We start from the raw sequence: 19,713 nt of genomic DNA on the forward strand, positions 1-19,713 counted from the left end.
TGTTTGTTTATAGTGGCGTTTTTATAAAAACGCCGCAAAAACATGTACTATGGTTGCGTTTTTTTAAAAACGCCGCAAAATGGTCAATATATGCTCGACTCTTTTCTTCTGCCCAATCCCTAAAATAATTTCAACGCTCCTTCCCTAAAAGGGATTTCTCTGGTACAACAACGACCCTCAGACGATTCCAGGCGACGTCATCTTCTGTCTGTCCCGGCAACCAAATCGGCCCTCTCACCGGCAAATAATTATCTCACGATTACACGGTTTGATCCCTTCTCTCACTACTGAACTTTTTCATTTAATTTTTGTTGGTATTCTGAAAATGGGGAAAACCCAGAAAGCTAACGTAATGGAGAAAAATAAAAGCTTTTGAATAGGAAAGAATATATATACATATTTTTTATTGGTTTACTGCTAATTGGGAGCATTGTTTTTCTGCTTTCGAATAGAAGAATAATAGCTTCCGAATAGGAAAATAATAGCTTTTGAAACATGAACAAATGGTTGTGGTACAAAGAGCAGGTGTTGCATTCAGTAAGAAAAATTATCGTCGGAATGTCCACGTGGCGTCTTTGCTCTGACGATGGATCAAATTATCGTTGGGAGGCTATCAGTCCGAACTTTCTGTTGAAACCGAAATGCCCTCCTATTGTAAAACACCCTTCCATGGTCGATCTCCTAAATGAAGGTAATAATTAATCGCTGAAAGTTTCTGGCGCTATATTTTTTTACTGTAAAATTAATAGATCGCACGCATGTAGAATGTTCAAAGCTTATTGAGAACGATGATAGAGCCAATTTTGGTAACTCTGTGGCGTTGAAAGAATCTTCAATTGCAAAAGCAATATCTATCCTCAATGAAGACGATGTTGCCTTTACTGTTAGTCCAAGTAAACGTTTCTATCATCTATTTAATTTTTTTATGTTTGATTTTGTTCCCAAGCCAACTCAAATCAAGTTTCATATTGTAGGTGGAAGGTCGTTATCTGTTTCAAGTGAAGCACTGAAGAGCGCAAGGAGTCTTCTTGGTGAACCGAAGGTAGGAGATTTATTTGGTGAAATGGATGAAGAGTTTCTCCATATAGAGTTTTCACAGAGGAAAAACTTAACGATGCGTCGTCAAACAAGGAAAACAGCTTTCTTACGTCCTTTCCCCACGAAGGAGCAATGAAGACTAAATTCTAGTTAACAATATGGTTAAGACTGTTAATGCATACTTTAATGTTTCTAAATTTAAATGTATTTTGTTGTTAAGTATTTGTATGCATAACGCGTGTCTTAATTAAAATCTATGGTTGTTTTTAATTAAATAAAGCTATATGATAGTAAATTAAGTTTATGTAGAGAAAAAATAAAATATGCAAAATCAATTAATCTTATACAGTTTAATGAAATTAGCGACGTTTGTATCCAAAAACGCGCCATATACCTGACTTGTTGCGACGTTTGTATCAAAAACCGCCGCAATAAGTTCATCCATAGTGGCGTTTTTTGAGAAAAAACGTTGTTACATAGTTGGTACGTTGGCGGTGTTTTTATACAAACACCCCACTAGATTATATCTATTGCAGCATTTTTATACAAACGCCGCAATATAATAGAACTTTAGCGGCATTTTTGTACAAACGCCACAGTAGATATAATCTATAGAGGCGTTTTTATACAAATGTCGCAATATAATATAACTTTAGCGGCGATTTTATGAAAACGCCGATAAATAGGCATACGTTAGTGGTGTTTTTTGAACACAAACGCCGCAAATGATTTCGACATTAGTGGAGTTTATTACAAAACGCCGCTATAGAGTATAATTATACAGTTTAAAATCCCTAAATTCCCGGATAAAACCCGAGCCTTATTCTCTATAGAAATTCTCCATCAGTTCATCCGCTCTCCCTCACGCAAATCGGTCCCAACGTCCAGCATTCACGCCGTCGGTCCCATCGTCGCACCATCACCGGCGAGTCCTATTAGAGGTATGTGTCGATTGTATGGATGGAACTTCCCACAATTTCTTTAACAGTAATACCCCCTCCCCGGTTGTTTTGGGTTTTCTGCATTATAAATAATTTAGAGATTACATTTGAAGTTTAAAATTCGAAGCAGTTTTGTGGGTCTTATGGATGTGGATTACTTTTAATTGATTGATCTCATTGTTGGTTTTCCTCTCAGTTCCTATAAAGCAAAATGTTCGTGCCTCTCTACAATGAATGTATTTGCTTATTAGGAGCTACAAATGGCTTCCCTCTTGAACTTTGCGTGTTATGATCATACATCACCACAACATCAGTAATTGTACCAAAATGATCAAAATAGTTCTTAAAGTCACTCTCGGTGACCGATGAGGCTAAACCTCCGACAAAAATCTTTTTCATGCTTCCAGGAACAGGAGAACCACTGATGCCTCTCATTTTCCTGTTTATAATGTTCTGATCATCCCTAGGAACAGCCTTTTTTGCTTCAACCTGAAAATTGATCAAACAATTACACCACATTTTCTATCCCAACCCAACCATTGAATACAGATTCATTTGAACAAAATTATATTCTGTCTGGATTTTCTGTCTACATCGCATTTGGCCGACTTTAACTAGTAGTATTTGGCCGAATTTTAAACTGGTTTGTTTTAAACGGTGGCATAGGAGCGGTAGAACAGCCAGATGTTCATTCATTTGCTTCCTCCTGTTTCTCTCAACTGCAATGTGAGTCATTCTTTGAGTCTCGACCTCTTCTTTGTTCTTGCAAACCCTCGGCTTTCTCCTCCTATTTTTCCTCCCTTGAACCACTAAGTTCGTCGTCAGGTCGACGTTTTCCGCTGCTGTCGAGGGGATGCATTGTGGGGGAGGAGTATTCACCACCATAGGAAAGCAATTCAGAACCGTACTGCTAGGAAACCGTGGGGTACCCAAATTTATATAGAAATAAGAATACCAACAAATAATGGATTACTCAACTGAATTAGATTTAATGATCATTTTACCTTCCAAATAAAGCATTACTCAACTGAATTAGATTTAATGATCATTTTACCTTCCAAATAAAGCATTCCATTTCATTGATGGCCTGTGATAAGAATACCAACAAATAATTTAAAGGTTATGTACTTTTTTTATTCTTCATGCCTCTTTTGATTTCATGATTCCCTATTCCTTTCCCAAGATTTTAACCCAAAGCCTTCGTGTTTAACATGTCAAGTTTTAACTATTACGATCCCATTGTTTAATAAATATTATTTTTGTAATATTTTTTTGACTATGTATTGGTCTTTGGCTATGGTTTATGCATCGCATTATTTTGGTGCTAATAAGCTAATGTTTCATGGAAAACTGGAAAGTCTAAATATTTTATTGCTGCATTGTTGTTAACAAATATTTTTTGGTTGCTGTATTTATATTTTCAATTTATAGTTAATAAACTATGGAAATCTGGTTCAGTAACTGTTTCTTGCATGATCAGCTTTGTTTGCTCAAAATGTAAGTAAAAAGTTTTATAGATCTTAACAATGTTGTGGGAAGGGGTATATTTGGAGTTACTAAATGTATTATTACTTGAACTTAGAACAGTTTATTTGGAGTTGCAATCTTTTTAAAGCATCAATCTTGTTTACGTACTTCCCTTTTGTACTTTGTCTAAATGAAATATGTATCTTTTGTAGGTCCCTTTAGTTTGTCTGTTTATTTTCTGGTCTAAGAATTGAAGCAAATATTGTTCCTGAAAGTTCCTGAACCTCGGAAATCATTGGTGATGTTGGAGTTTGATCGAGTTGCACAGGTATAAGTGGTATTAGCACCACATACTTACGGAACACATTATAAGTTGCTATTTTAGTTTATTTAATTGGCATGCATATATTAAGTTTACTTTATCTTAGTTGTGGAAACAAATAATATTTAATTGCCATGCATATATTAGTTGATTACAGAGGTTCATAATTAATACGAAGTGGCATGCAATGTTTAATTCTGGCCTTTACTTTAGAATTAAGCTTAAATGTAACTATAAATTGATCTCTCAGTAAAGCCTTGCTAAGGTTAGCTGTGGATCACCAAACATTTCTTGTTCTGGTTCATCGAAAGAGCATCATATTCAACATTTTCCAGGTTTGTCCATGACACTCATTAAGAAAAGTATTTTTATGTTGCTTTAAGATTGTCAAGTCAAGTGTACTAAATTATTCTTGGTGTCGCATAGTTGACTAAGACTTAAGTGGGTTGTCATTGGAATTCTAACTTCCTACAATGATGCATTTCACTGAGAAAATGTTGAGTAGGCCTTAAGTCGGTTGTCCTTTTGGGTTATTCTTTTTCTTTATTTCTTGAACCTTTCTCACTAAATATGATAGTTTAATGCTTCTGTTTAGGTTCTAAATTTATCTATAATATTAGCAATTAACATTTGAATTTGAAACTCCGGAAATACAAAATGGATAAGAGTTGGATGGATTTCTCAAGGGTTAGCGACGAATATCGAAATGGAGTCGAAAACTTTCTAAATTTAGCTTTTCTGAATGCAAGCCAAGAGAATATGATTCTTTGCCATTGTAAGAAATGTGTCAACATTAACTGGCACATTCATGAAGTTGTGTACGAGCATCTAGTTGTTTTTGGATTTGTTCGGGGGTATAGAAAATGGATCTTTCATGGAGAGTTTGTATCAGATAGATCTGCTTCCACGAGTTATTCGACTTATTATGCTCCTTCTCACCATCCAACTTTCAAAGAAGATGAGATGGAAGGATGTTACGAGATGCATTTAATATGCACAATCATCAGCCGTATGTTATAGAAAATTATTGTGACAATGATGTTGATGATTTCATTGAGACGGGAAGAATTGGATGTGATGAAGAGCCAAATGTTGAAGCGGCAAAGTTTTACAAGTTGCTGAATGAAATGAATGAACAACTTTATGAGGGATCAAATTTTTCAAAGCTTTCTTTCTGCATTCGTCTTTTCCACTTAAAATGCCTGGGAGGGTGGACTGGTAACTCCTTTACGCAATTATTGGAGTTACTATGAGATGTGTTTCCTTTTGCAAAAATCCCTCAATCATGCAAAGATATGAAGAAAATGATAAAAAATTTGTGTCTTGGATATGACAAAATTCATAGTTGTCCGAATGATTGCATGTTGTATTGGGGTGATCGAAAAAATCAGGAGTCTTGTCATGTATGCGGAAAATCTCGATGGATGACTACGGAGGTAGAAAATGTTACTCAGGATGATGCTCAAGCACGATCAAGAATGAAACCGGTCAAGATTCTGCGATATTTTCCTCTCATACCTAGGCTACAAAGATTGTTTATGTCCTCAAAGACTGCTGAGTCTATGAGGTGGCATCATGATGGCAGAACCGATGATGGATTATTACGGCATCCTGCGGATTCTTTAGCTTGGAAGTCATTTGACAACAAGTATCCAAGTTTTGCGAGAGATCCTCGAAATGTCAGGCTCGGTCTTGCAACTGATGGGTTTAATCCATTCAAAATCATGAGTACTTCGTATAGTACTTGGCATATTGTACTTGTTCCATACAATTTGCCTCCTTGGATTTGCATGAAACAATAATCTTTCATCTTATCCATGATAATCTCCGATGAGAAAGGCCCCGGAAATGATATTGATATTTACATGCAGCCGCTAATTGCAGAGTTGAAACAGTTATGGGAAGGGGTCGAAACGTACGATGTGTTGACGAAGGAAAACTTTAATTTACGCGCGACTTTATTATGGACAATTAATGATTTTCTTGCATATGCAAATTTATCTAGTTGGAGTACCAAAGGTCGTTACGCTTGTCCTTGTTGTGCTCTACAAACATGTTCGAAGTGGTTGGTTAATGGAAAGAAGTTCTCTTATATGGGACATTGTCGGTGGTTACCTGATAATCATAGATTTAGAAGTCAAAAGAATATGTTTGATGGGGATGAAGAGTTTCGAAATGCTCCTGACCAAACAACCGGTTCTCAAATATTCAGAATGTTGAAAAATATCAATTTTACTTATGGAAAGATTAATCAACCAAGTAGTACACGATCAATGAAAAAGGCAAAGCATGTCAATGAAGAGGTTGAAGTTGACGAACAAATTGATGATGAGTCTGATGAAGAGGATGAACCAAATGAGGTAGACTTGTGGAAAAAGATGAGTATATTCTTCGAGTTGCCTTATTGGAAAAACAGATTTTGAGACATAATCTTGATGTAATGCATATTGAGAAGAATGTTTGTGAGAATATTATCGGGACCATTCTAAAAAATGGTAGAAAATCTAAAGATAATCTTAAGAGTCAACTTGACTTAGTGGACATGGGAATTCGGCATGATCTTCATCCGCAATTACGTCCTAATGGAAGAAATTTCTTGCCGCCTTCTATTTTTTCTCTTTCAAAGAAAGAAAAAAAGTGTTGTGCACGGTGTTGAATGATATAAAGGTCCCAGATGGGTATGCATCAAACATTTCTCGATGTGTCAGTATTAAAGATCGAAGACTTTATGGTTTAAAGTCACATGATTATCACATATTAATGCAAGATTTACTGCCAGTAGTTGTTCGCGGTTGCATGTCGAGTAAGGTGACGTCTTGTATCATTGAACTTTCTAATATAATGAAAGTCATACGTGGGAAAGTTCTAATGGTTGAAGAACTTGATAAACTACAAGATCGAGTCGCCTTGACTTTATGCAATTTGGAGAAGATATTTTCGCCTTCATTATTCACAATTATGGTGCATCTGCTAATTCATCTTCCTCACGAAGCAAGAGTTGGTGGTCCAGTTTTCTATCGATGGATGTACCCTATAGAGAGGTGTTAATTGAATTACACGTTTCAAATTACTACTGATTATACATTTTAATAAAATGTATTTACGTAGTATGTTGTTTTGTGTATAGGTTCTTGGGCAAGTTGAAGTCTTATTGTCGTAATAAGCGTTATCCGGAAGGATCAATTGCTGAAGGGTATTTGGTAGCGGAATGCATGAAATTTTGCTCTAGATATTTGGAAGATGTTGAAACAAGATGGAATAGACCAAATCGAAATGATGTGTTAAGTACTGATGACTTACCTCAACATTATTTGTTTGGAAGTTATGGTCAACCATTAGGGAAAGTTGAAATTACACACTTAGATGACAAGTCTTGGGTACAAGCACACCTATGTGTTCTTTTCCATCACGGTTCAATAGATCCATTTCACACGTAAGTCTTTCGAACTCAATCCTAATGAAATCTCTTTATCTTTTATATTTATCAATTTTTAACGACATAATATTCTTTATAGTGAGTTTAAAGAAGTATTGAGATATCGAGCACGCTCCCGAAGATTAAATCAGCGAGAGCTACAGAAGTTATTCACAGAAACTTTTCATTAATGGTTAGGCCAGACGGTAAGCAACTAAATCTTACGGAACACTTATAAATTATATGTCTTGCTTTTTATATCAACATCAATGCAAATTAATTCACCATTCATGTGTAATAGGTTTGGAGTAGGAGAGAAGTTAGTGATGAAGTTAAATGGCTTTCTCAAGGTCCGAATAGAATAGTTAAAAGATATAATGCCTTCCTCATTAATGGGTTCATGTTCCATACGAAATCTCGTGAAAGATTGAGGACACAAAATTGTGGAGCCGTAGTTACTTCGTCAACTACAAGTTATGCTACTGTAAGGGACAATAATCCACATAAGGGAGAGGTCGATTATTATGGAAATCTTACGGACATTATTGAGTTAGATTATTATGAAAAATGAAAGGTTGTGTTGTTTCGGTATGACTGGGTTGATGTAAACAGATGTATAAAAAGAGATAAATTCGGGTTTAAAATGGTAAATTTCTCTCGATTAATTCACACGGGTTAACGTTTAATGGATTAACCATATGTATTTTCTTCTCAAGTGAAACAATTTTTTATTGTCACGATCCAATGGATGACGGTTGGTATGTTGTGTTTCGACATACTCCCAGAGACTTGATAGACATTGGGGATGGAAGTAGAGATGACATTGAAACAAGATCAGAATGTTTACCTCTACTACCGCAAAACTTAGATGAAACTATCACTAATACAACACAATTTCAATGGGTTCGGGAGGACGTTGATGAAGATATTTATGACAACTGACATTATATAAAACTTTTGTACGATTTTATATCTTTATTTATTTATAATGTTATAACCTTTAACATGTTGTCTTTCAATATATTCATTACTTAATTCGTTTTTTTATTACTCATGTTTGTTTATTATAGATAATATACCGAGGAGAAAAATAAATGAGGAATCGAATGCACCTGACTCTTCCGAAGTTCCTGAAACTGTTGAAGAAGAAGTAGAAATTCAAAGTAATCTTCGAAACATTATTTACTACTTTGTTCATTTTCAAAACTGGCCTTTAATAATTTATTATATAGTTGAAAATGCAGGAACGCGCAAGACTCGAGGACGTACAACTTTGAAGGAATTATACCAACTTCCTCCTGGGCATCGTGTCCAAGTTTCAAGAAATTATGCCGGTCAGCCTATTGGCCCAGAATCAAGTCTTCTAGCAGGTTACTTAGGCATAGTTGGACGTAATGCGAATCTGTTACCCATCAATTACGAGTCATGGCGCGAAATGCCTAATAGTAACAAAAATCAAGCGGTGGATTTTGTTAAGGTAATAATGTCATTATAATAGATACTCTATAGAAATTCAATACTAATTTATACTTACGGTGCACACTTATTTGCTGTATAGGAGAAATTTTCTTTAGAGGTCTCTGACGATTATGTGAAGCAAGCGTTAGGGAAGAGATAGAGGGACCATAAGAGCTCCTTAAAGAAGAAATACTTCAAGAATGATCTCAGCCTTGAAGAGAAGTTGCAAACAGTCCCACCATGAATGTTCAGGTACCAATGGGAAGATGCAGTCAGATTTTGGAGTTCAAAAAAGGACATATATGATGATTTTTCAGAAATAATTGTAACGAATTTTAAATCATCATTAAAAATGATTGTTTGACATTGTAGGACCGAGAGCATGTTGGTGTTGTTAGCACGCAACAACAAAAGTTTACGCACACGGCTGGATCAAAGAGCTTTGCTTGTATAGCTCATGAGGAGGTATTATAGATTATTGAAATAGTTTTTTGAATTCCATGTACATACTAACTCATAGTTATTATATTATGGTACATTGTAGGAAAATACATCCGGTTCTAAAGTTGGTCGAATCCAACTCTTCGACATGACACATACGAAGAAGGATGTCACTCCTATGACTGTTGACGCTGCAGAAATTATGGTACGTTTATTGGGTAGATGTTTTAAATTTACTGACTTTATTTATATTTGTATCATGACATTTTTTATTTTAATTAATTATTCACTTTATTATTAGGAAAAATTGAGGGAAAAAAGGCGGAGCATCATGCTACTGCTTCGAGTCAAGGTATTGTTAATGATGATGACATTGAAAACCAAACTATTAATAACGTTTTGGGTCCTGAAAGATATGGTCAGGTGCGTTGTCAAGGATCATTCATTACTCCCACCAAATATTTTGGATCCAGCTCATCACAGTACATGTCATCACAGTCTCGATCTTCCCACCACGAAGTTAGTCGTTTAAAAGAAAAGTTGGCTGAGATGGATCAACAAATGGCTAACTTGAAAGCGAAAAATGAAGCAAGGGAAGCAGAGAGAGCATCAAGGGAAGCAGAGAGAGCAGCAGCAGAAGCAGCCAGAGCAGCAGCAACAGCAGAGAAAGAAGCAGCCAGAGCAGCAGCGAAAGCAGAGAAAGAAGCAGCGGTAACACAGAGAGAAGCAGCGGCAGTACAAAGAGAAGCAACATATCAACAGAGATGTGAAGAATTTGAAAAACGACTCAATGATATGATGCTAATGATACAGAAAACGCAACCTCAGAGTCCACCATCGTAGTCTCATTTATGTTATGAGCATTCTGTTAATGTTACTGAACCTTGTTTAACTGAACTTATATTACGTTAATGAAAACTTTTATTTATTATATTGAATTTGATGATGTTTGTTATGGATATAGAGTTTGATCTTATTGTTGTTTTGTTTGTTGGATAATGAAACAGGTTGAAAAAACAGATTTGGGGTAATCAAGCATTATTTTTAGAACTGTTAAATTATGTGTTATTTAGCGGCGTTTGTAAAAAAATGCCGCAATATACCATACATTTAGCGGCGTTTGTATACTAGAAACGTCGCGATATACCCAACTTTTACGACGTTTGTGGAAAAAAGACGTAAAATATCAACACCTACTGCGGCGTTTGTAAGTAAAACCGCTAAATCTCAAAACCTACTGCCACGTTTGTAGGGAAAACGTCGCTAAACACCAACACCTATTGCGGCGTTTTTGTGACAAACACCGCTAACTTTAGCGATGCTATTTTCAGCAGCACTTTTAGCGGCGTTTGTCAAAACGCCGCATGTGTTTTTAGCGGTGTTTAAAAACGCCGCTATATGTAAAAAAAACGCCGCAAAAAACCTGTTTTGCTGTAGTGAAGAAGTAAAAAGATAATAACAAACATCAGATTACATCCTAAGAGAAATATAATAAAACTATCTGAAATACCATGAACACACGACATAATCACACTAAAAATAATACAACAAACTCAAAATCCTAAAAAAACAGCTAATGCCAATCACAAGCCATATCAGCAACAACCATTTCGATCATATCACCAAACCATAGAAGAATTCATAGCTCTTGCAAATACTAATGGAAATGAAATCAAACTTTACTACAAGTTTTGAACCATAATCTTCATATATGGAGGGTGTTAGATGACTTGATCTTAAATAGTCGAGTAGTATATGTTTTTATTTCTTTTTTTTTTGAAAGAGGGTACTTTGTATTATAATCAAATTCAAAGTACACCACCTCAAGGACCTCATTAAAAAACCTCCCTAATCCTAAATGGAGGAAAAAGAGTGAACCAAGAGGTGGGATAGAACAATACAAGGATGCCACATAGCAACAAACATTACAAACCCCAAACCACAACCAAACACACACGAACACCCATACAAAACAACCATCATAATGGAATAGGACTAGAAAGGATTGGACCACAAAAACAAAATTCAGTCAAACAAAGCAACTAAGTGAGCAATCCGAAGACAGTAACAAGAACCATGATCACCAAATCAGCTGAAACTGTAAAATATCATGACTTCATCGGTCTACAACCCCTTTGACTTCGCTCACTCCCCGACAATCACGCGCAATTCTTGTGGCTAGAGAACATCAACTATCTCACTACCAAAACTCCTACTTAATGATAATGATATTCCTTTACAACATAAGCAGCCCACCTTTTCTTTAAATCCAAATCTGATAGGGATGTACCAGATAGTTCAGTTGAATTTAGATCGGATTTTAACACATTGAATCTCTTCAACGCTCGATCTCTTTTTTTTCTAGCTTTCGAAAGTACTTTGTCCTGAATATCCAAAAGCGATCCAAATTTCTTCTGCCAGCCCTTTTAGTCTAGCAAGTTCAAGCACCGTTTCTAGTTCATCTCCGTCAATACTAACACCAAGCCTCGAATATTTGTATGTTTAAACTTGGTTTAATTAATAATTTCAATCATTCAATTTTTTAAATTATTAGATTAAATTAAATTAAATTGGAATAGCTTCCAAGTATATATGTCATGGGGTGAATAGTTCATAATGACCGCCAATGCCATAAGAAAAACAAGGGAGTTCGTTGGAGACAAGTATAGGAATTGCACCACTCTTTTTATATCTAAGCTATCTGAGAAGATGCATTGCAAGATAATCACCAGTGCCATGGAGAAAATCGACGATAATTTTATTCTTAAAATCAGCGATTATTCGTACAAAATCAATAAATAGTAATACAATAAATTAAAAAAGTAAACAAATAAATTTGATTCTCCAATGAGAATACAAATTTGTAGATTATATTCTACCAAGGGTATTCGTTATGCCAAGTGATATTATCATTACTGAAATAAATCCCATCGTTCCTCACGGACCACATGCAAGAAGTATGGTACTTCTTACACCGGGAATCGTCTCTACTAGCCACGAAAGCGTCGAAGGTTATTCTCTTGTGATCCACCCATCGAGCTTGGCAAAAGAAAAGGGTCGATCGAATAAAGTTTATCTTTGTGTCCCACATGTAAACTTGTCCCTTCACCATCGGTCTATCACCAATGTCCTTGTCCTTGGACATACAGTGCAGAAATAGATTCGGCCTAAAGGGTGGCGAATTAAATAAAGGTAAATCGTTTGTGACAATGATATGATAGTCTAGGAACCAACCACTATCAACAAATGAAAAATGCATAAAGGAAAATGCTAGCATCAATGGGAGGGCAATGCCTTTGAAGTTATTCATGGTGTGTGTGATCATCATACAAGGTTCTTGGTATTTATATTTTGATTTTGAATCCTATTTTTAAATTAAAAATGGTATCTAATAAATTTTGAATTTAAATTGGTCAACGGAACTAAAAATTGACAGTTTTTCTTGATTATTACGGATCAAAATTAACCAATAATATTAATAGATAAAACAATCACATAAACAACGGTAAGAAGGATTGGTTCCGAGAAGAAATTGCGTTGAAATTGCTTAAAAAACATTTGAATCTTACCTTATATATGACATCAATGTTATTACAAATAAAGTAGTAAGCCTATTTATTTATTTATTTATACCTTTTTTATTCTTACATGCACAAAACATGCACAAAACCAGGGAAATACTATTACCTAGTTCTTGATTTTGATTTTTATATTATGATTTCACATAGTTATAGACATGAACAAATTCATAATTTTTATTACAAAATCGAATTTAAAAAATTATATTAGAAAGTTAGAGATATAAAATTAGATAAAAATAGAAGATATGAAAAACACCTAAACTATATGAAAAACTAAAATTTCTAAGGATACAGATCCATTTCTAACTAACTATCACATCTGATAGACTTTGAGCTTAAACTTATGTTCTAATATTTTTTTTAAATGAAATAGTATATAATCTGATTACTTTTTTATCAAATAATCCTATTCTTCTCCCACCTTAGTCTTGTGATCTTGGCATTTGAAGTAGCTTAGGCAAAACATACGTAGCACGGACGTATATTTCAACTATAAGACCATCCTGAAAAGGTTCACTTTTGAATGAAGTTTCTACAAAGGAAAGCAAAATGTGGGTAAACTACTTGTTTAGTCGCCTAACTTTCAAGGAGTTCCTATTCTGATCACCCTACTTTTCCAATTGGATCAATAAACTTTAAATTCTTTACGATTTTAAATCTATGCAAATAACACATGAAATTTTCCTTCTTCAAAATCTCAAACCCAGATTTTTTAATTCCTCTTGATTAACCCAGATTTTTTATTTTAATTAATATGTACATTTTAAGCATAATATAATTTTTTATATTAGTTAATCAAGAGGAATTCAAAAATCTGGGTTAATCAAAAGGAATTAAAAAATCTGGGTTTGAGATTTTGAAGAAGGAAAATTTCATGTGTTATTTACGAACCAATCACCTTTGACAAATGAAAAATGCAAGAGAAGAAATGCTACATGGAAAGGTAGACAATCACCATGTCCCTCTTGAACAAGTTAATTTGGTTCCCTCTCCATGTCCCTAAGTTTAACCTTATAACCTGGATGGCTTTGAGATTTTCCTTCTTCAAAATCTCAAACCCAGAATTTCCTTATAAGCTAGACAAAGGACAATGAAGAAATAAGTGATTCCTAGATTCCAAAGAGTCATTGCAAAGCACAAGTTAATTTGGTTCCCTCTCCATGTCCCTAAGTTTAGCCTTATAACCTGGATGGCTTTGCTAAATAGACTTCCAACTAAAGATAGATTGATTGGAATGGGAATTCAGATTGATAATCAATGTGTGCTTTGCAATGACTCTTTGGAATCTAGGAATCACTTATTTCTTCATTGTCCTTTGTCTAGCTCATTATGGGATGCGATTTTACATCTAAATGGCATTCGAAGAAGACCATGCTCTTGGGATGATCACATATCTTGGGCTTGTGCTACATGGAAAGGTAAATCCCTTCTCGTTACTATCATGAAGCTTGCTTGGACTTCTTTTACTTATACAATATGGGAAGAGAGGAACAAAAGGGTTTTTACAGGCTGCTCGAGATCTTTTGAAGCTTTGTTCCATGCCATTCAAGATACAGTGGCTATAAAATTACGGGGTAGAAGCATTAATAGGAAGGATAGTGTGAATATCTCACTTTGTAATCAATGGGGTATAGTTTATTGAAATTTTTTGTTGTAAACATTGATTGTAAGTTATTGTTACTGTTGTAAGAACTTGCTGTTTTTTGTAGCAGTTAACTGCTCTTTGGATAATAAAATTGATTTATCCAAAAAATAAAGAACTCGACTCTCATTGTAATCGACTTCATCTTATAAAAAAAGTATTGTAAAATTATTTCATTCACTTAAATTTCAGAAATGAAGTTATAATTTGTTTTATTAATCGATAAACAAATAAATAATAATAGAATAAAGAAAGAAAGAAAAATTAAACAAATGGATCCGGTTCTCGACGAGGATAGAAATTCATAGTTTAAATTCTACCAAGGGTATTCGTTAAACCAATTGATATTATCATTGCTGAAATATATTCCATCGGCCCTCACTGACCACAAGCAAGAATTGTGGTACTTCTTGCACCGGGAATCATCTCTTTTGGCTCTAAAAGCGTCGAAGGTTATTCTCTTGTGGTCCACCCATCGTGCGTTGCAGTAGAAAAGGGTCGACCGAACAAAGTTTATCTTCGTGTCCCACGTGTAATCTTGTCCCTTCATCATCGGTCTATCACCGATATCCTTATCATCAGACTTGCATTGCAAAAATAAATTCGGCTTATCAGGTGGCGAATGAAATAAAGGTAAATCATTTGTGACGTGGATGTGATAATTTATGAACCAATCACCTTTGACAAATGAAAAATGCAAGAGAAGAAATGCTAACAGGAAGGTAATGTCTTTGAGATTACCCATGGTGTGTGTTATATGTTTTGTACAAGGCTTCTTAATATTTATATTTTGATTTTCAATCTTATATGGCTATTTTTAAATTAAGAATTGACAGAGTCTTTCTTATAGTTTTACGGATCAAAATTAATCAATACTATTAATAGATAAAACAATTAGCTATCCAAACATACTTAAACACAATACTGAAAATCATAGGTTCCATTATTATAACTTATAAGAAAAGATTTATAAATAATAGCATAAGATAGTGTTATAAAATATAGATTGTTGATGGATAAAATATAAATTAATTTGTTCTCAATTATTCAAATAAGAAAATTCTTTTTCACTAGAAATTTACCATGGATATTCATTAGTCCAAGTGGCATTATCTTTGCTAAAATAAATCCCGTCACTCCTCACAGACCAAATGCAAGAATTATGATACTCTTCGCACCGGCCTTCGTCTCTTGAGGCCTTGAAAGCGTCAAAAGTTATTCTCTTATAATTCACCCATCGTGCGTTACAGAAGAAAAGGGTCGTCCGAAAAAGATTCACTTTCGTATCCCAAGTGTAGTCCTCGCCCTTTAACATGGCTTTATCACCGAGATCTCGGTCGCCAGACTTGCAGTGCAAATAAAATTGTGGCACATTGGGTGGTGAGTGGAACAAAGGCAGATCATTGACGACATGAATATGGTAGTTTTTGAATAGTGAGTCTTCACTCGCAGCGAGTGCCCATGGATACAGAAAGACAGATATCGTCATCAGCATTTGGAAGACATTGTGTTTGAGGTTAGCCATGTTGTGTAATGAGATATGATATGTTTGAGAGTACATTTGTTGGTTTTTTATTCTCTGATTCTCAATCTTACATTTATGATTCTGAATCTTACAATATCTACATATACGGAAGCAACATTATGACATTTTATATACAAAAATAATATCCTTATCTTTTTAGCCGAAACTAGGAAATAATATTACATGATTATTTTTAAAATTGTAATTGATATTTAATAGATTTTGAGTTCAAATTATAATTTAAGTTCATGTGTTTATCAATAACTTAATTAATTTTTTGATAAAATAAAGTAAAAGATTTTTCATATGATAAAGTAGAGGGATGAGATTTAGAATTAACGAAATCTATTGGATAATTATGTCGTGTGGTCATAGTTTGGTTTTGTAAACACGAAACGGAGGTTGAAGCAAAAGATAACAAAATCTTTGACTATTCAATTGGAAACTTCTTCACCGTTTCATTTGACTTGACTAAAATCTATTGGCCAGCCTCCACGTGTACTTACTGCCACTTTTATTTCTTTTTTAACCAAAGCCATCGATGTATTGCCAACCTTGTGAAATTAGTAGTCATATAATACACATAACGTATAATTAATATACGAGTGAATTAATGCTTGATTAACTCGTACCATTACTTGAATCAATTATTTATTAAAAAATTATATGAGAAATCGTAAAATGGATTTACACAAATCAAACTATATCATTTATTACACATGCAGTGTTTAAATTACAAGCAACAATATAACAAATAATAAATGGGAAGAAGTCGTGTCGTGGCAAGAGAAACGACATGATATTTGCTTCCAATCTTATTGATAGTTGAAGAAGACGATTGTTCAATGAGCTGGCGGCGTTGGCAATGGCGGTATGCTTTGCTCATTCTTGAAGAAATTATCGGGGTCAATCATGGCTTTTGCAGCCGTCAGCCTCATGAAATTGTTCCCGAAATACTTGGTCCCGTATTCCCTCGCGACCTCGAAATCCGTCTCCCCACTTTCATTGCTGCCGACGTCGAGATCCCGGTAGTTGACGAACGCTTCTCTCGGGTTGCTCGACGCGTACGGTGCCATTGCACTGTACAACCTCCTCGATAGTTCGACAAAACGTCCCGCGGCGTTGATGCCTCCGTCGGACTCGGACCATGTAATTGTGTATTGCACCTTGAATAGGTTCCCAGCGCGGTGTGCGAAGGCAGTTTCCGACCCTGAAATCTCTTCCATCCTCCCGCCGTAAGGGTTCAGTTGTACGAAGATGTTTTCAATGTCCATCAACACTTGCCATAATGTCTCCAAGCCTTGCCTAGGAATCACTGCTTTGTAGTAATCGGACTTGGTCTTGTAGAACACTCGGTCCACTTGCACTCTATTCAGCAACACATCGATGGAGGTTCCGGTGGGGAAACCGGCCCAGTATAGGGTTGATTCGACCCAACTCATCTCTAAACAATCATTTCGGGTCAAACCCAGTTCGGGAAAGTTTACGTTCATCAATTGTATAAGTCTGTCAGTTTGTCCTAGAAAATGGCCGATGAATGAAACCCTAATGGTTTTGTTGCTGCCACCATTGTTAATAGGCTCAGGCTGAAGTCTCACAAAGAGATCTTTAGGCAGTTTCGGTGCAACTTGTTGCCAACGATAAGCTAGGTCGGTTGCGCCTTGGTTCAAAATCCTTTGGACGGTGAAAACAGTAACCTTAGGTGGGACACGAACCAGCTTCACCCTCCATGAAAGGATGATCCCAAAGCTGGTTGTTCCACCACCTCTTATTGCCCAAAACACTTCTTCTCCCATTGATTTCCGGTTAAGGATTCTACCATTGGCGTCGATCAGCTGCGCGTCAACGACGTTATCGATGGAGAGCCCGTACTTTCTCATAAGAAATCCATAGCCACCTCCACTGAAGTGTCCACCAATGCCGAGAGTGGTGCAAACACCAGATGGGAATCCATGGACATTGCTTTTCTCAGCTATTCTATAATAAAGTTCACCCGTCGTGGCCCCGGCCTGAACCCACGCTGTCTCGGTTTTCATATTGATATCGATGGACTTAAGGTTGAACATATCCAGAATCACAAATGGGACGTCGGAGGTGTACGAAAGTCCCTCGTAATCATGGCCGCCACTTCGGATCCTTACTTGCAACCCATGGCGCTTGGCACAAATCACGGTGGCTTGAGCGTGGGATGGATGCAGGGCAGTTATAATGGCCACTGGTCTCGAAGTTGCCGACGATAAGATTCGAAGGTTATTCGCACGTAACTGGTAAATAGATTGGAAAGAGGAGTTGGTGGGAGTTAATATGGCATCGGCAATTGGAAAGGAACGGTGAGAATGTGTAGGAAGACATTGGAGAAAATTATTGACTTGGTCGGTAGATGTCACCGATGAAATAAAAAACAAAACGAAGATCGAAAAGATGGCAAGGTTAGAGATTAAAGCTTTCATTTTTTCTGAATGATTTTAGATGGTATTGGTGCATTGTTTGTATGGTTCAATGGTGTATATATAGGGACGGAGGAGAAGAGGCGGCTGGCGGCATTTTAATCAACTTCATTCATTTCTATCTCCCAGTATGAAAACGTTAGAAAACACGTCTCTAAGACTATTCAAATAATTCATTGTTAATATTATTTTAAATTAAATTAAATATAACCAATTCAATCAATAATTATTATTTACAACGTTCACAATATTATAAATATATATATAAATTTATAACTTATAATTTAATGAATGTTTAGAGTTTAGAGTTTAAGATTACTGTTAATTAATCAGATTATATGTTAATTTTTCATTTACGTTAATATAAGATTTTGAACAACTTTAGAATCAATTATTTCAACGTATTAATAATAAGTTACTATTAGCATACGTGTGTCGGTTTCTCCAACATTAACTTAAGAATTTTAAGACATGTAGATTTGCATGTTACGTTAATAATATGTAGAAAAGATTTTTTTTTAATTATTTCTTTAAAGTAATCCTAATAATAGCATTTTAATGGTTTCTTTTAAAAAAAATCTAATAATATTTCGGCTGCTTTCGTTGAATAATATATGGTCAAATAAAATCAAAAATTTCAATTTTCAAAAGACAAAATGTTCAAATCAAACCTTCCAAGTTGGCAAGTTGAAAACAAACGTATAAATAAATGATTTTGAGTTACATTTTCGCCATACTCACATAACAACTTTTTTTACAAAAACGAAAATGGGTTTGGGTTTAGTTAAAATCTAATTTTTGCTCTACAATAATTAAGACAAATATAATACTAAGAGCGTAAATTATTGATTTAATATCTCGTCTAATCTTGTACTTTTATTTTGATCACCTAACTATTTTTCTAAAAGTCATATGTGATTTTATGTTTTATTTCTATTTTAATACCCCTCCCTTGAGTTTGATTGTTTACTTAATAGGATGGTAATGTGGCATGGTATAATTGTAATTTTCATCCATAAAGCTTACACATTCTATTAGATTAGTCCTAATTCAAAATAATTTAATAAATCCTCCATATTTAAAAACTATGATTAAATTATTTTCAAACTTAAAGACTAAATTAAAAAATATTAAAGATTTATTAAATAATTTTAGATTAAGACCATTTTGATAAAATTTGTAAGTTTTAAAGACTGAAACTTTTATCATATCATATCACATCTTAATTTTTGTTTAGTCAATCAGCAAACTTGACGAAGAGATACGAAAATAAAAATAAAATATAACATAACATAAATATAATTGGCTTAAATGTACCCCTTAAAATATATCATTTGTACCGAGTTTTCTTTTGAAGTATTTTTGAGACTTTTTATCTCTTAAAGTTTAAATCGTTACTCATTTGCTCATAATTGTTAACTCTATTAAAAAAACCA

General features: G+C 34.8%; 2 protein-coding genes and 1 long non-coding RNA gene across 3 annotated transcripts; all 3 read right to left on the bottom strand.

Annotated features, from left to right (window-relative positions):
- Positions 1-2,204: 2,204 nt before the first annotated feature.
- On the bottom strand, positions 2,205-2,864 carry LOC120205910 (RNA-binding protein 1-like). The gene is made up of 2 exons (XM_039205669.1): positions 2,658-2,864; positions 2,205-2,468 (listed from the first exon to the last, which is right to left on the bottom strand). The coding sequence occupies exons 1-2, from the start codon at positions 2,862-2,864 to the stop codon at positions 2,205-2,207; spliced, it is 471 nt and encodes a 156-aa protein (XP_039061600.1).
- A 9,049-nt stretch (positions 2,865-11,913) lies between these two features.
- LOC120205834 lies at positions 11,914-14,913 on the bottom strand. Its single transcript, XR_005524064.1, has 2 exons — positions 14,713-14,913; positions 11,914-12,050 (listed from the first exon to the last, which is right to left on the bottom strand). It is a non-coding gene; the product is annotated as an uncharacterized LOC120205834 (long non-coding RNA).
- A 1,696-nt stretch (positions 14,914-16,609) lies between these two features.
- On the bottom strand, positions 16,610-18,312 carry LOC120206119 (berberine bridge enzyme-like 17). The gene has a single exon (XM_039205863.1). The coding sequence runs from the start codon at positions 18,278-18,280 to the stop codon at positions 16,673-16,675; it is 1,608 nt and encodes a 535-aa protein (XP_039061794.1). The 5' UTR covers positions 18,281-18,312; the 3' UTR covers positions 16,610-16,672.
- Positions 18,313-19,713: the final 1,401 nt, after the last annotated feature.

The sequence above is a fragment of the Hibiscus syriacus genome, unplaced genomic scaffold (assembly GCF_006381635.1).
Source record: "Hibiscus syriacus cultivar Baekdansim isolate YM2019G1 unplaced genomic scaffold, ASM638163v2 tig00013285_pilon, whole genome shotgun sequence".
Classification (NCBI taxonomy): Eukaryota; Viridiplantae; Streptophyta; class Magnoliopsida; order Malvales; family Malvaceae; genus Hibiscus; species Hibiscus syriacus.

Bases quoted from the DNA above. Each gene is read 5' to 3' on its own strand.
- LOC120205910 (XM_039205669.1), bottom strand. From the start codon at position 2,864: ATGGTGGTGAATACTCCTCCCCCACAATGCATCCCCTCGACAGCAGCG. The intron at 2,469-2,657 runs GTTCTACCGCTC...ATCAATTTTCAG, and splicing joins AAATGAATGAACATCTGGCT to GTTGAAGCAAAAAAGGCTGT.
- LOC120206119 (XM_039205863.1), bottom strand. From the start codon at position 18,280: ATGAAAGCTTTAATCTCTAACCTTGCCATCTTTTCGATCTTCGTTTTG.